At 47.2% G+C, this 16684-nt stretch overlaps 1 protein-coding gene across 1 annotated transcript; it reads left to right on the forward strand.

The window, feature by feature from the left end:
* Positions 1-1510: 1510 nt before the first annotated feature.
* On the forward strand, positions 1511-16355 carry MYL3 (myosin light chain 3). Its single transcript, XM_036406498.2, has 7 exons — positions 1511-1679; positions 7330-7357; positions 11110-11259; positions 12324-12497; positions 13300-13377; positions 13567-13601; positions 15718-16355. Exons 1-6 carry the CDS (start codon positions 1557-1559, stop codon positions 13593-13595), a joined length of 582 nt encoding a protein of 193 aa, XP_036262391.1. The 5' UTR covers positions 1511-1556; the 3' UTR covers positions 13596-13601; positions 15718-16355.
* The last annotated feature ends 329 nt before the right edge of the window (positions 16356-16684 follow it).

Raw genomic sequence — 16684 nt, forward strand, 5'->3', positions numbered from 1 at the left:
TCCAATATGGGAATTAAAGAAGGAAAAACTTTTCCAGAACATGAAAACAAGGAGTGATTCCTGTTATTTCTGTTATTTTTCCCAGTTCCTGGGAGTTTTCCAGGCCAGTCTGGAATACCCCGGTCTAATGGAAGGTGTCCTTTAGATAAATGGGACAAATGGGATAAATGGGACAAACGGACAAATGGGATAAATGGGATAAATGATCTTCCAGGTCCTTTCCAACCCAAGCCATCCCATGGATTCAGTGATCCCATGGTTCTGTTTCTTCTCAGGGATATTTCCAGTGTGCAGAGTTTGCAGGGATCCCTCCTGATCCCAGAAACCCTCCTGTCCTGATTCCTCTTGGGACAGAAAATGGGAAAACTGGGAAAGAGAAACTTGCAGGAAAACATTTCCAGTGGGGCTTTGCCATCTGAAGGAAATCTGGGAAGAGGGGGGATCCAGGAAAAGCAGAGGGAAAGGGGTTTGGATTGTGGATCTCCAGGATGTCACCAAAAGGAACTCCAGGAGATTTATGATTCAGCTGATATTTGTTGGAATTCCAGCCTGGATCTCCTCACAAGGTACACTGTGATTTGGTGGGTGGCTGCTTTGTTCCAGGTTTTTGGGAAAATACAAATAGTCCAAGGAATGTGCAAGTGCCCCTGTGTCATGGGATCCTCCTGGTTATGAAAAATGACCTGGAAATGGAAAACATCCTGGATAAAGGACATGAATCTGGGAATTATTCCCTGCATTTTGCTCCAAGGGGAAGCGTTATCCAATCCAAGGGAAGGAAAGCTCCAAATGGATGCTCTTATCTCAGTCCTTGGGACAGGAATTTGGCACTCGCGTCCCTAAAAAGGCCTGGAAAATCCAGGATGAGGATGCACTTCCAGCACTGCCCCTTCCCTGTGGGGCTGTGTTCTCCCTGCTCCTGGATGCATTTTCCTCAAAGCCATCCTGGTTTTTGGGCCCCTTCCCAGGAGAAGGGCAGCGTGTGATCCGAGACGGGAATTCTCCCCGTGCCAGCTGACACAGGCGCGGATGCTTCAGCTTCCCTAAAGCCCCGTCCTCAGCTCTAAATATAAACCTGGGCTTATCTTTGCCTGACAAAGGCCAGGGGGGCCATCCAGCCTGGAAAAGCGAGCTGGGAATGTCACTCAGGAGCTTGGAATGTCACTCGGGAGCTGGGAATGTCACTCGCGATGGCCCTGGCAAGGACCAAACTCATCGGAGCACCTGGATCGTAACCCAGCCTCCCCCTTGCCCCTGCCCAGCAAAAATGCTTGAGCCGGTGCCAGGCTCGGCCTGAACCCCCCAAAATCTCTTTTCCATGGAAGTGTTAATTGGGAACAATGCCGGATCCAAGGGCAGGATCCAAAATAGCCGGGGCCAGTCTTGTCCTTTTATAGCCATGGCCCCATTGTGAGCGGCGGCATGTGACAGGTCTGGGAGGGACAATGTGGCACTTCCAGAGGGGATAAAGACCCACTCCAGCCCGGGATTTTTCCTGCGGCAGCTCCTCTTTCCTGCCTTTCCGACCCTCTCCGCCTGTCCTTCCCACATCAGCCATGGCTCCCAAGAAGCCCGAGCCTAAGAAGGCCGAGCCCAAGAAGGAGGAGCCCAAGCCAGCACCAAAACCAGCGGAACCAGAGCCCAAAAAAGAAGTGGAGTTTAACCCAGCTTCGGTCAAAGTAGGTGGATTGGTCCTGTGGTGCCGTTGGAGCTGGTGGAGGAGTTGGATACTGGGAATTGATATCCTCAAAAATGAGCTGGGAATTGGGTTTGTGCCGAAATGTGAATGCCCCGGGAGGGATAAACTCTGCAAGGCACAGGAGGAATTCTTGGTGGGGCTTTGTCCTTTGGGAATTGTCCTTTGGGAATTGTCCTTTGGGGATTGTCCTTTGGGAGAGGGCATTGCCTTTGGAAAAAGAAGAGGAGCTCTGCAGGATCTCTTTTATCGTGGGAATTTGGAGCAGACAGTCACAGAATCAGGGAATCCCAAAATTCTGGAATGGTTTGGATTAGGACAGACCTTCAATCCCATCCATTCCGTGGGTAGGGACTTTCCACTGTCCCAGGCTGCTCCAAGCCCCAGTGTCCAGCCTGGCTTTGGACACTGCCAGGGATCCAGGAGCAGCCACAGCTGCTCTGGGAATTCCATCCCAGCCCCTCCCCACCCTCCCAGCCAGGAATCCCTTCCCAATATCCCATCTTTCTTTCACTTTGAAGCCATTCCCTGTGTCCTGTCCCTCCATGCCTTGTCCCAGCCCCTCTCCAGCTCTCCTGGAGCCCCTCCAGGCCCTGCCAGGGGCTCTGAGCTCTCCCTGGAGCCTTCTCCTCTCCAGGGGAACATTCCCAACAGATAAATATCCCTGAATCCTCCCTCAGGAAAACATGGGAATTATGTGAGGAAAGGAATAAGCTGCTTTGTCTCCTCATTGATTAAACCCTTCTCCTCTTCCATGTGGCACCGAGTCCTGCAGCTCAGGATTTGGGACAAATCCTGCAAGGGCGTTTTCCTGCCTTGAATCCCAAATTCCCTGTAAATCTTTGTATATTGGTGAAAAAAAGCAATGATTTGTAACATATCAAGAAATCGAGTCCCAAGGAATTCGGTTTTGGGGAAGCTTTGAAGGGAATAACTCCAGAACAATTCCGTGACCTTGGGAAGGAGGTTTGTGATGGGCTCCAGCTCTCTCCAACAGCTCCATGCTCAACATTCCAGTGCTGGAAAAGGACAGGGACAAAGGGAATTGTTTCCCTTGGAGGCACAGGGAGCTCCAGCCAGGACGCCGTGACTTTGTGGGAATGTCCACTGGGATTCTGGGACACTGTGGGATCAAGGGCAGCAGGGATGACTTGTCATTTAAAAAACCCCAAACCCAAATTGGCATCACTCATAAAATCTTTATTTTTAATCAAAACAATTCCATGCTCCACATATTTATTTTTATCTTTGAAAAAAAAATTCCTGCATTTTTAAAAATAACTCCGCACAATTGTTTGTAAAATTCTTATTTTTCATGGAAATGTTTTTTTTTCCCTTTGGCACAATTTGGAATTTTGAAGGTTACATATATTATAAATATTATTATATAAATTACAGAGTTCTTATCCCATTTTGAATGTGCTAAATGTTTGTCTGGAATTCCCAAAATATAAACAAATCCCAATCCCTGCAGGGAATATCCCATTCCCAAATGCTGGAAGAATTGGGAAATACAGAGTTGGAGTCTGGGGCATTTTCCCCCCAAACTTATAGAAAGGGGAGGGGATATTTCCTAGAGAAATTTTCCCAGGAATTCTTTAATTTCATCAGGAATGTCCTTGTGTGTTTGTGCAAATTCCTGCTCCATAAATCCAGCTCTGCTGAAGTCCAGAATCCCTTCCCAATGTTTGGAAAAATGCTTTAATGAGAGTTGGAATTCTCCAAATATCCCAATTTCTGCACTGCAGGGTGAAATCCATTCTCATTTCCACAAACTGTGGTTAAAAAAAGTAGGAAAAGAACCTTGTATCCGAACAAAATGTTCAAAATTAATCCTTTTATGGGCATGTCTCAAATTATTTCTGTTTATTCCCAGATTTTATTGTTTGTGTTTGGAATTTTGACACTTTTTTTTTTAACCACTAAAAAGTGTCAAAATCAAAATATTCCTGTGGTAGGGAAAGGTGCTCCTTGTTGGAATTTTCCCACCTCTCCCAGTCCCAATAATCATCCCAAGATCTTATTTGGCACTTGGAATTATATCAGATTTTCCTCATTTTTTTTCCTCTCACCTTTGGATGCTCCTGGTCTGGTTTTTTTTTTGTGTGTGTGTTGGGATGTCAGTTTCAGGGGCCTGAATGTGGGATCCATCCCTTACCTAAAGCCATTATCCCAAATTTTTGGAGTTTCTCTCATGCACTTTCCCATTGGATTCGAGCCAACGCTCCGAAATTTCAACATTCCAAAGATTTCCCAGATTTCCAAGAGTGGGTGGAATTGGATGTTGTTTGCAACTCATCCAAAAGAGGTTCTGGAGGATTTATTTTCCAGAAGAGTTGGGCTCATTCCTTGGAAAGTATTTTTTTAAGGAAGTGTTTTTCTAGGATGATCTCTGCAGTTTTTATTTTGAGGAATGAATTGTCCTGAAAAGATTTGGTGGCAAAAAAAATTGTCTTTTCCTTACATTTAATTCATTCCCACCTGGAAACCTTTTAACAGGGAGGTGGATTTTCCCAGGAATGTATTTTGCTTCCATGAAAAATAATCTGAAAAACGGGATTAATTTATGAATTTTTGAGGACACAGAAAGCGGGAATGACTCCTAGAGCTTTAACCATGGGAAAATGGATCGCGGGATTTAAATCCTCAATAATGAACAGAGAGAAAACCTCTGGAAGTTCATCCCTTGGGATGGTGCCAAATTCCTATATCTGGGTGGGCTGAGTCACCCTTGGGAGACGCTGAGCTGGGATAAAGGGAGATGAGAGGGGAATTTGGGAATTTGGGCGCCGGCATTTCAGTGGCTAAAGTTGGATGAGGTGACGTTGCTCCAGGTCCAGTGACTGGGATCAAAATCCACGTGGAGACAGCTGGGATACGTGAGGACCTGGAAGGGACACGGTTTTCCATAGAGAGTTTTCCACATTGTCCATATTTTCCTGGGGAAAAAGCAGCCAGGAATTATTTTTTGGGGGGTGCTGGGATCTCAAGGCTGAATATGGAATTTGTCCCCGCAAAGCCCTGCTGGGATACTGGAATGAAAAAGCTTCTTCCCTTTCTCTGCATGGAAAGATGGAAGAGAATCCAGGGTGGGAGCAGCCAGGGAAAACAGGGATGGTGCAGCACCAGGAATGGGGAATCCTGCTGGATTTGCCTGTTCAGCTCCAGAGCTTGGAGCAATCCACAGGCAGAGGGGCTGCACGCGAGGCTGGGAAAAGGGGAGCTTCTCCTGGGATGAAGGGGTTGATTTTGGGAGAGATGGATGGAACTGTTCAGTTCAATCCCACCCCAGGGATGGGATAATTCCAGCTGCCGGGTAAGTCCTCTCCATCCTTGGGCGCTTCCAGCTCCTTAAAAATCCAGCTCCAGGAACTGGAGCTCTTCAAAATGTCCCTGGAACTGTCCTGAAAAATAAACAGGAATGAGCAGCCCAAGAGGCACTGGGATAACGGGATAATGGGATAACGGGAGAAAGTGGTGACAGGAGAGCTCTGGCTTTGTTTCCCAACTCTGGCAGGCTCAGCATTCCCAAAATAATCCCTCTCCAACCCAGTCCCACTTCCAAAGGGGCCACAAACTCTTCCCTGCAGAAAATGACAGAATCCCAGAAGTTTTGGGTTGGAAGTGACCTCAGGGATCATCCCAATCCACCCCTGCCATGGCAGGGACACCTCCCACTGCCCCAGGTGCTCCAAGCCCTGTCCAGCCTGGCCTTGGGCACTGCCAGGGATCCAGGGGCAGCCACAGCTTCCCTGGGAATTCCATCCCAGCCCCTCCCCACCCTCCCAGCCAGGAATTCCTTCCCAATATCCCGTCTCTCCCTGCCCTCTGGAATATTAAGAGCAAAGAGAAAAAAAGGAATAATTTTGTGGGGACTTTATGCAGCAGCAACCTCTGCATGACCTTGACGGAGATTCGGCTTCGTATTCCTATTCCTGCAGTGTTTTGCTTTGGAATTAAAGCTGGAATTAAGGGTTGATTTCTGTTTTTATTTTCCCTTTCCTTGGGAGGGCTGGAGCTGTTGGAGACTGGATCAATGTTCGTCCCAGGGCACTGGAGGAGTTCATATCCATCATAATTACTGTGGAAAGTGATGGGAGAGGGGATGATGGGAATGTTGTGTATTAATAGGATTAAAAAGGTTTTAGTGGAAGAAAAAGCCCCACATGATGGTGAAATCCAAATGTAACCTCAACCCCCAGGATCCTGATGGTTTTCCTGGCCTCTTTCCAGCACCTGCATTTCTGTCTCCTGAAGCAGAGTCCCAAGGGAACAGTAAAAAAAAAAAACCCAAAACAACAACAACAACAACAACAACAACAACAACCCCAAACAAACAACTTTTTAAAAACCCCACAAAAAAACCCCAAGCACCCCAAAACCCCCAGTGAAATCAACAAATTAAAAAAAAGCCCTAAAATCCAACCTCCTCTTCCTCCCAGCTGCTGTGGCCGAGCGCAAATCCTGCTGCTCGTCCCCGGATTCCTCCGGTGTCCTATGAAAAACCAGGAATGTTGTTTCACCCTTGGAAGGGCTCCATTGTCTAAATGCTTCCCCCAGCTCAACTCCTGGCTGCTGAGTGACAACAGATTTATTCATAGGACTGATGTCAGGCTTAGCTATGCCTGGCTTAGCGCGGAGCGACGGCGTTCATTGGGATTGGTAAAAATTCCAGGAGATTGGAAGCTGTGAATGACGTCAGCAGGGCCAAGGGTGGAGTTAATCCCCTCCTGGAGCCTCCAGGACAAAGCCAGGGGAAGAATCCAGCGGCATCAGGATGCAGCTGATGCCATCAGGTGATGATTCCCTAAAGCCTGGAGTGCTGGAGATGAGCAAAGCTGGAATCACACGGGTGGAAAGGTCTGGATTTGGAGGTTTGATATCCTCGTGGAACGTCTGGTGTTGTCTATATGTCAGGGCAGGAGAAAAATGGGATTTTCTCTCTCTCTCATATGGATTTGGATCAAACCTCACCACTGGGATCCCTGGGGAGAGGGAGGCTTGGGTGGAAATGTCCTGGCTTTAAACAACAATTTTTTTGCCTTTTAAAACTGCACTTATAGAGGAATTCACGTGTTTTTCCCAAAACCACTCCATTCCCACTCCATTCCGTGGAAAAAAATGCCAGGGAAAACTCAGTTCTTCTGAAGAAGATCCCTTCTGCTGGGATATTTCCCACAAAAACAAGTCCCAGGGGAAGCCATCCTGATGTCCTTCCAAGGAAAAAGGGGAGTGAGTTATGGACTCATTTAGGGTGGAAAAGTCCTCAAAGTTCGTCAGATCAATTAATGCAGCACTGCCAAGGCCACCGTTGTCCCCAGGTGCCACATCCACGTGGATCTCAAATCCCTCCAGGAACGGGGCCTCCAGCTCTGCCGGGGCAGCTGTGCCAGGCCTGGACAGACTTTTCTGGGAAGATTCCTTCCCGATATCCAACCTGAACCTCTCCTGTGACCGAGCGTCCGAGGCCAGGCTGGGCAGGGCTTGGAGCAACCTGGGGTAACGGGAGGTGAATCCCTCATGGACCTCCCAGCCCCCGGGATCATAAAACTGAGACTAAACCGTATTTCTTCTTGTGTGAGTCATTTCCCCCCTTCTTATCAGCTTTCTTATCTTGTTTTTGTCTCGTCCAGGTGGAATTCAGCCCCGACCAGATTGAAGGTGAGGAAGATTTTTCGCTTCTGGGCTCAGTAAATCCATCCCTGGGAAGTGCTGGGCTGAGCAGGGCCGGGGTATTGGGACAACTTTAGGAAGGCTGAGCTTTAATTCCTGGCTTTTCTTCCTCTCCTCCTCTAAATCCTTCCCTCCAAAAGAAAACCAGGGAATTCATGTCCCATTTCCAGGAGTTACACCCCCAAAACATCCCAAATACAGGTTTTTCTTTAGGGAAAAAACCACCAGTATCAATATTTTCAAAGGAAAACCCTCAGCTCTGCTTCAGATAATTTTTCCTGCCTTTCCTCAGAATTTAATGTGTTCCAGCTCTCCCAAATCCAGCAAATAACACCAGGCGTGGAATTTCTTTATCCTTTCAAAGCCAAACATCAGCATCAGTTTCCAAACCCTTTGTCCTGGCTCAAGAAACTGATCCCAAACCCTCCTGCCCGAAGTCCTGGGAACGCTGGGACTGCAGCTGTCCCATTTCTCCTCAAAAATCAGCCCGGTTTTATGGGATAATTGATGGATGGAATCAAACATCTGGCAGGATTTAGGATTTGGTCTTTGAACCCTTGGGAGAGCCCCTAAAAGATGGGATCAGGGAAGGGGTTAATTAGAGCAGGGGAAAAATCAATCGGAGAGATGTTTAATTATCACCTCCATGGTCATTCTCTGCTGACCCAAGGAGGATCCAGGGGTCTCAGGAAGATTGAATGATCCCAAAGCTGACAAATTCCTTTGGAATTCCCAAATTCCCTTCCTCTGGGTTGGATATCCCTGGTCTGTCACCACTGATTGGGGTTCTGGCAGCTGATTCCAAATGGAGGTGGTGGAGGAGAAATGGAAGCTGCAGCAGCTCAAGGGCTTTTAAAGCTCCCCAAATTCCTTCTTTTTTTGCTGAGGAAAAGGTTGTGTGGAACAGAGGATTCCTTGAAAGGATTCATAGGTGGTTTGGTCCCCAAAATGTGGCTTCAGGAGAAGAACTGATGGTCTGGGGGGAAGCTTTGTAGAACACTCCCATTTTTGGGGGTGTCCTGCTCCTCATCCACGAGTGAAACCCATCCCTGGTGGCAGTGTCTGCTTTGAACCCTGGGTCTGGGCCTCTTCAGCTCCCAGAATTGCTGGCAAAGGGGGAAAAGGAGCTGCTGTAGATGGGCAGAGAGGCAGGGATTAGGAATCTGAAAATATCCAGAGGGTTCCATGGCCAGAGGGAGGGCAAAGGACACCAAGGTGGTTTTGGTGCATGGATGGGAATTTCACGGAGTCAGCAAATGCAAATGAAAAGATTAAAACAGTAGGGGGAAAAAAAAACCCACAAAAAAACCAAAAAACCATTTCAAAGCCTTGGAAATCTGCGCTGTCAGGAATTTTGCTGGATTGGGAATCTTCAGGAGATGGTGCCCAGCACTTGGTCCCAGGCAGTCAGAGAGTGGTGATGGATGAGGAGCTGAGGGAGGTGGGAATATTCCCCATTTTTCCTCACCCACCTCGGCTGTGAGACCCCCAGGAAAGGAGCTGGGAAGGGGCCTCTGCCCCCATTCCACTGTCAGCAAGGAGCCCAGGAAAATCCACGATTGCCCTCTGCTGGAATGAGGGGCTGGAAAGGGATCAGGGCTCTGCCCAGGGACAGGAGGGAAAATCAGGAGGGAGGGGCAGGGGAGAAGATGAAAAAGAGGGGAGTGGAAAAGAGGAAAACAAGGGAATGTTAATTAGTCCCAAATGAGAAGTTTCAGTGTTGTTTGGAAGTGTTGGGTGAAGAAGGAAATGAGGAAAATTGGGAGTGGAATGATCAAAATGGAAAGGGAGGGAGAAAGGAGGAGAGGAAAATCCAGCAAAAGTCAAAGAAGGAAGGACAGAGGGAAAGAAGCAAAGGAAAGGAAAGAAAAAAGGGGGAGATGGAATGAAGAGAAGGAGTTGGGGAAGATGGAGAAAATCTGGGGTGCAGAGTGTGTGGCTGAATGTTTGAATGGATCGGGATTTAGGGAAAAGAGGATAAATTCCCAGAGCTTGGAAATGTGGGACAGAAATAAATGTGGAAGAGTAACAGCAGCACAAGGGCCAGATCCAGGGATTTAAAGCCAAAGGGACTTTGGGGATCAGTTGTGGATGGTGCAGTGGGAAGTCAAGGATAACAGTGAAGTTAAAGGATTAAGGATAAAGTCAAAGGATAAAGGATGAAGTTAAAGGATAAAGGATAAAATCAAAGGATAAAGGATGAAGTTAAAGGATAAAGGATAAAACAAAAAGATAAAGGATAAAACAAAAGGATAAAGGATAAAACAAAAGGATAAAGGATGAAGTTAAAGGATAAAGGATGAAGTTAAAGGATAAAGGATGAAGTTAAAGGATAACAGTAAAGGATAACAGCCTGTTACTGCTGCTCCCTGGGATCCTCCTCTGACCCTGCAATTCCAGCAGGGAAAGGAGAGCCTGAGGAACTGGAGAGTCTGGGGAAGTGTCTGCTGGATCCTGCAAGAGAATCATGGAATCATTCCACTTGGAAAAGACCCTTTAAGACCATTGATCCCAACCTTTACCCCAGCACTGCCAATGCCCTCAAGCACCACATCCACGTGAAATCAGTGGTGGAAAGGAGAACCTCTCCCATGGGAATGCTCTTGCCTAGATCCTACCCCTAGAAGTAGTGAGGGATTCCATTGAGGGAGATGGGAAACCTCTGACCATCGCAGGAGATCTGGCCTGTTCCCAGTCCCTGAGGGAACAGCAAACCCTGTTCCCTGTGCCCAGCCCTGGAGGCACCTCTGGGTGCTGTGTCCAGCACTGGATCCTCAGCACAGCAGGGACAGGAGCTCCTGGAGCTGAGCAAGGGCCTGGAGCATCTCGGTGCCCAGGAAAGGCTGAGGGAGCTGGGGCTGCTCAGCCTGGAGAGGAGCCCCAGCTGAGAGGGGCCCTCAGCCCTGGGTGTCCCTGGGTGTCCCTGGGTGCAGGGAGGGTCGGAGCAGGGCCAGGCTCTGCTGCGGGGGGCCCAGCAATGCCACCAGAGCCACGGGCAGGGACTGATCCCAGGAATTCTCCCGGCACAGGAGACAGAACTTCTGCCCTGAGCAGTGCCCAGCCCTGAGCAGAGACCAGAGAGGCTGTGGGATCTCCCTCACCGGGGATATTCCAGACCTGCCGGGATGTAATCCTGAGCCCTGTGCTCCCTGCTGGAGCAGGGAGGTGCCACCAGTGACCCACTGTGGTCCCTTCCAACCCAACCCATCCTGGAATTCTGGGATAAGGTTTTCCATACACCTTCACCCTCCCCCACCCATACACAGCTTGTTGGGTGACAATCCCGGTATTTTTTCCTGGCATAGCTCATTTCCAGCTCCTAGAGGTGCTCGGGGAGCTCTGGGCACTGGGTCAGTGCTCTCAGAGTATCCAACGTTTAATCCAAGATCCGGTTCTCCCATCAGCAGAGCTGCTGTTGAATCCTGGGCCATCCTGAGTGCTCCTGAGCAGCTGGAAAGCTCCCAAGGCAGCGATTTCTCCTGTTTTCCACACGTTCTGATGTTAACTGAGACGGAAATACCACGGGAGAAGCATTTGACCTCTCCGATTCCATTCCGCAGTGGAACCGGAAAACGCAGGGAAGGAGGAGCACAAACATTGGAGATAACAAAGCTCATCCAAATTTTTCCCAAACCACAAAACGAAACAGCCAGGCAATTAGTGAGGGAAAGGTTCCATTGGGTTTATCTTTTATCCAAGGGAGCATGGAATGAATTTCTCCTGGCCTTTTTCCCTTCCAGAATTTAAGGAAGCGTTTTCCCTTTTCGACCGGACCCCCAAGTCGGAGATGAAAATCACCTACGCCCAATGTGGAGACGTCCTGAGGGCTTTGGGGCAGAACCCGACCCAGGCTGAGGTCATGAAATTGCTTGGCAGACCCAAACCTGAAGGTTGGTGTCCTCCTCCGTTTGTTTTCCCTGAATTATTCCTGGAGAACACCTGGAGAAGGTGAGGTCTCCATTTTCTAAGTGCGGAGTAACTCGGGATACAGAGCAGCCTCTGAAATTGCCAGCAGGAAGGGAGGAAAAATTTGGTCTGGAAGTCAAGATAATTGTCCCAAATTGAGGGGAATTAATTAATTTAACAGCCCTGGGCATCAATGTGTTTTAAAATGACAAATTTTTTGCCTTTTGAAATTGCATTTATGGAGGAATTCGCGTGTTTTTCCTAAAAACACAGATATTTCCAACACATGCAGAGAAACAAAGGGATAACCTGGATGTAAGGACATGGATTGTTCCACAAGAGATGGGTGGGAAGGCCTGTAACGATTGCAGTGATCCCTTCTGTATTCCATATTTCCATGTTCTTCTCTCCCTTTTATCCAATGTTTATCCCCACATTATGCTGGATATCCCACGGTTATTCCCAACTCTCCCAGCATCCTCCCAAACTTCCATTTCCATTCTCTTCTCTCCTTTTATCCAACATTTATCACCACAGATCCTTCCCCCCTCATGGTGGGTATCCCATCATTATTCCCAGAATCCCCCCAAAACTTCTATTTCCAGGCACTTTTCTCCCTTTATCCAACATTTATCACCACAGTTCCTCACAGTGGATATCCCATGGCTATTCCCAACTCGCCCAGAATCCAACAAACCTTCAATTTCTACACTCTTCTCTCCTTTTATCCAACATTTATCACCACAGCTCTGCCCTCACAGTGGATATCCCATGGTTAATTCCCAACTCTCCCAGAATCCAACAAACTTTCCATTTCCACACTCTTCTCTCCTTTTATCCAGCATTTATCACCACAGTTCTGCCCTCACGGTGGATATCCCACGGTTATTCCCAACTCTCCCAGCATCCTCCCAAACTTCCATTTCCATTCTCTTCTCTCCTTTTATCCAACATTTATCACCACAGATCTTCCCCCCCCACCACGGTGGGTATCCCATCGTTATTCCCAGAATTCCCCCAAACCTTCCATTTCCCCTGGGTTTTCCAGAGATGAATTCCAAGATGATCGACTTTGAGACCTTCCTGCCCATGCTCCAGCACATTGCCAAGACCAAGGACACGGGAACCTACGAGGATTTCGTGGAAGGGCTCCGGGTGTTTGACAAGGAGGGGAACGGGACGGTCATGGGAGCCGAGCTCCGCCACGTCCTGGCCACGCTGGGTGAGGAAAACCTTCCCTTGGGAATTTCCATCCCTGCCTTTCTCTCGCTCCCTCTTCTCCCTTCATGTTTTAGTTCTCCTGTAAATATCTCATTCCCATCACCGTAAAATTATCCCAGAATTTCCAATCCTGTTTATTCCCCTGGTTTGTCCCCATTTTTCTGCGCTTCCAAGAGGTGTTTCCATGTCTCCCTTCTCCTCTCCCTCCCTCCTTCCCGTTGCGTTGGATTTCTCCAATAATTATTAAATTACCACAAATCATCCCAACATTGCCAATCCCAACGATTCCCTTGGTTTGTCTCCGTTCTCCTTCACCAAAATGAAGACTTACAAACCAATAGGCACCAAATATTTAAACCATAAAATTAAATTTAATTAAATCAATCACTGATCCATACCAGAGATCCCAAATTTGACCTTGGAGTCTTCCGGAACCTCAGACTCAGAGGAGAACTGAGTTTTCACTGAGAGTTTTTCCATCAGGACTTGGTTAAAACTGACCCAAACCTTCAAGATTTGGCACTTAGACCAAGCTTATTCCTAGGAAAATGAATTGTGCCCATAATATCCTGTGGGTTTCCACATTTTTCCTGTCTTTCTGGATTTGGGTCTCAAATTTGGATGCAGTTTGGAATTTGGATCAAGTTTGCAACTCCAAAATGAGCTTATCCCACGGTCAGCACCCCAAATTCCTCCCAGGAGAAATGCCCCCCTCTTCTCTCTCACTCCCATTTGTCTTCTTCAGGATCTTCCTAAATTCCTAAGCTGGGGATTTTGATCCAGGGATTTTGTTTTCCATGCAGGGGAGAGGCTGACTGAGGAGGAAGTGGATAAATTGATGGCTGGGCAGGAAGATGCCAACGGCTGCATCAACTACGAAGGTGGGTGGGACCCCTGAAAGCTTTCTTAAAATATTCCCAAGAAAGATTAAATCCATGGAAAATCTGGGGCAAAAATTTCCAAATTTTAGACAATTCTGAGTCCATAACTCTTCCGATAAACCCCACCTATGAAAGGTTAATTATGTTTCCCATAGGATAACTGATCCTTCTTTCCCTCTTTTTTTCCAGCTTTTGTGAAACACATCATGGCTAACTGAGCCCAGGTGAGTCTCCTCTGCCCTGGATTTCCAAGTCCTCGTTCCTTTGGGATTGACTGGAAACTTCCAAGAAAAAAAATATTTTCCATGTGCATTTACATATCACTGCTCCCAAACTCCTAAAAAAGCAGGGAAATAGAATTGAGCTCACAAGAGAGGGGGGGCAAAAATAAAAGGAAAAGAGAAAAGAAGGAATGAGGAATGTTTACACCCCTGGCAGTATAATTAGTGGTTTTCCATAAATCTTGCTCCCACCATCTCCCGACAATGGATTGGTTTTCCAGGAAAAGCTTTGTCCAACACATCCAAACCACAGCAGCACCGAGGGCATCTCTGTCTCACCCTCACAAAGGAGCTGGGCTTTGTTTCCAGGATTTCCTGGGCAAGGTTTATCTCAGTTTTACTGGAAAAGGTGCCCACTGCCTTTGTCTTTGGCATTCCCTGCATTTTCTCCCTGCTCGGCTCTTGGGGAAGGGGTTGGCCAATCCATCTAATCTGATATCCCGGGAAAAGCTGCACTCAGATTCGGTCTGGATGTTTTGGGTTTTCTTTGTTTGTTTTTAGTCTTTTCCCATGGCTCTGGTTTATTTTTAGGCCTGGTTTTGGTTTGTTTTTGGAGCTGACCTGGCTGTGCTGTGGTGACTTTTGTTTCTGGGTTAAGCAGGAGTCACATCCAGGTTATTCGGGAATTTTGTTCCAAAATATAACTTAACAAAATATAAAAAAGCTAAAAAATTACCAGATTTGGGTTGGGGTTTTTTTCCTTTATTTCTATTTTTTCCCTATTAGTATCTATTTTTTTTTCCTTAAGGCATTTACCTTTGAACTTGGATTTTTCCAACTGGTTCCCAGTTTTTGATATAAAAAATCAGGAGTTTTCGTGAAATCCCAACCCATGGTCCCTGCCTGTTTTTCAGGCAAGGACCATGGATTGGGATTTCACCTTAATCCAAACCCACTGCCCTTGGAAATTCCCATTCCAATGGAAACCAATGTCAGTCAAGTGAGCATGGACAGCTTGGTTTCTCACAGGAAAAAAGTTCCAGTTCCACAGGGAAGCTGGAAAACTGGAACAGGATTGGGAAGCAATCTGGGGGTCTTTGACGGGTTTAGAAAGGGGCCTGGGAGCTTGTGATTCCCAGGAAACCAACATTCCTGGGATTCGCTGATGAGCCTTGGTGGTGTCACCCAGTGGTGGCCCTCCCACCCCTGATGTGGGATTCTTGGAATGTTTAGGGAAAGCCAAATGGAATTGATGCCTTGTGCAGGGTGACCCAGAGCAGAGGCTGGACAGGGCTAAAGAATAAAGCAGGGATTTATTCAAAGGCCTCCATGGATGCACCTTGGGCAGCACAAGAGCCCAGCCAGGGCTGCACCCAAGATGAACCAAAATGGCCCCAAAATGCACCAGCGCTCCCGGGCTCTCTCCCTGGGATCAGTTCTGCTCCATTTGCATCTTGCAGTTCATTGTCCCATTCCAGCTTTAGCCCCTGCAGTCCCACCCTGCTTGTTTTTCTCTCTCCAGCCCACGGGGTTTGTGCTCTTGGGCTGAGATTTGGATCATTTGTCCTTGGTGCCCAGCTGCAGCAGGAATTGTTTTGTCTCCCTGCTCTGTGCACAGAGCTCAGCATGCCCTGGTGTGAAGCCCAGACCCACACACTAAAGCAGCACAGAACCTGAAAATATAAAAGCTAAACCTGAGGCATCAGAATGTCCACCCTGGAAGGAGCAAAGTTCCTTTACCACAGGATCTGAACTCAGTGGGAATCTGGAGCTGAGCCCAAAAGTTCAGGAGCGGCTCCGTCTCTTGGCCATTCCTGTGGGATGGAAGGAAGATAAAGCTGCCTCTCTGTACAAGGATGAAACTGGGCCTTTCCTTTTCGCCTGATTTCCTGACGGAATTGGGACTATTTTATATGGAGTTTTCTTACCTGGATCAGCTCCAGGTGTTAGTGACTGCTTCCCATGTTTTCTCCATCACTGAGCATGGGACTGTGACACTGGGATGATTCCTGGTGTTTTGGATGCTCTTGTTGTTGATGAGCTGAGAATGATTCCCAGTGGAATTGTTCGTTCCTTCTTTTTCCACTAATTAAAAAAAAAAAAAATCTTTATCTTTCAGGACAAGATAAGCACCGAGAATTCCGGATACAGGCCTTGGATTTCCATCTGCTGGAATCTCTCCTTGTTTTTCAGCCCAGATTCCCATTCCAGAGCTCCAAAATGTGCCTAAATCACTAAAGATATTTGGATATTTTTGTTTAATTTGCCTCGTTCCTCCGTGGGAAAAGGGTGGATCCTGTGGAGATCCTATGGAAGAAGCTGGAATGTGAGCTACAAATCCCTGGGAATTTCTTTAGGATGAAGGATATAAACAGAAATACAAAATTGAGGAAAAGGAAGGAATTATTTTCATTAATAAATCGATCAAAAAATGATTGATCCCTTTTTCCATCCCAAACTCCACCTTTTCCCTGTATTTATGGGACACCAGTATAAATCCCAGGAATATCCTTCAGCCTTAGGGAAAAACCGGAATTCCCAGAAATTAGTGACAAACAGAATCTTGCTGACGCTTTCTCCTCTGCTTTGAATGGTGGAAAATCAGGGATATAAAAGCAAAAAATCCCAAATTAAAGCAAAATTTGTTAAAATCCATCTTTTTTTTCCCATGAGGATTCCTTCCCATTCCAATAATTTCCCAGGGAAACGAGGAAAAGTCTTCGCCAAAGGAAAACTGGAAGTTGTTCTAATAAACACACCTTGGTTCTGGAGTTTTTGCAGTAAAAAATGGGATTTTTCGTGTCTTTGTTTCCTCGTTGTTTCTGTGTCTGTGTGAGGGAAGGGGAAAGGGAAAGAAATCCTGAGAAAAACCTCAGCAGAGGCCAAGGAAAGTTGAGAAGCATGGAAAATCACATGGATTAGGAGAGCTCCTTTTCTGGGGAATAATAATTGAAAAAGTAAGGGGGGAAAAAAAAATCCTCTGGGGCTGGAAAAAGGAGAGGCCAGGAGCTGGTAGAGTTTTTTAGGGAATGCCAAAGAACCTGGATATGCAAAACTCCAGGAGCAGAAGCGGTTGTTAAAACAGG

The sequence above is a fragment of the Molothrus ater genome, chromosome 1 (assembly GCF_012460135.2).
Source record: "Molothrus ater isolate BHLD 08-10-18 breed brown headed cowbird chromosome 1, BPBGC_Mater_1.1, whole genome shotgun sequence".
Classification (NCBI taxonomy): domain Eukaryota; kingdom Metazoa; phylum Chordata; class Aves; order Passeriformes; family Icteridae; genus Molothrus; species Molothrus ater.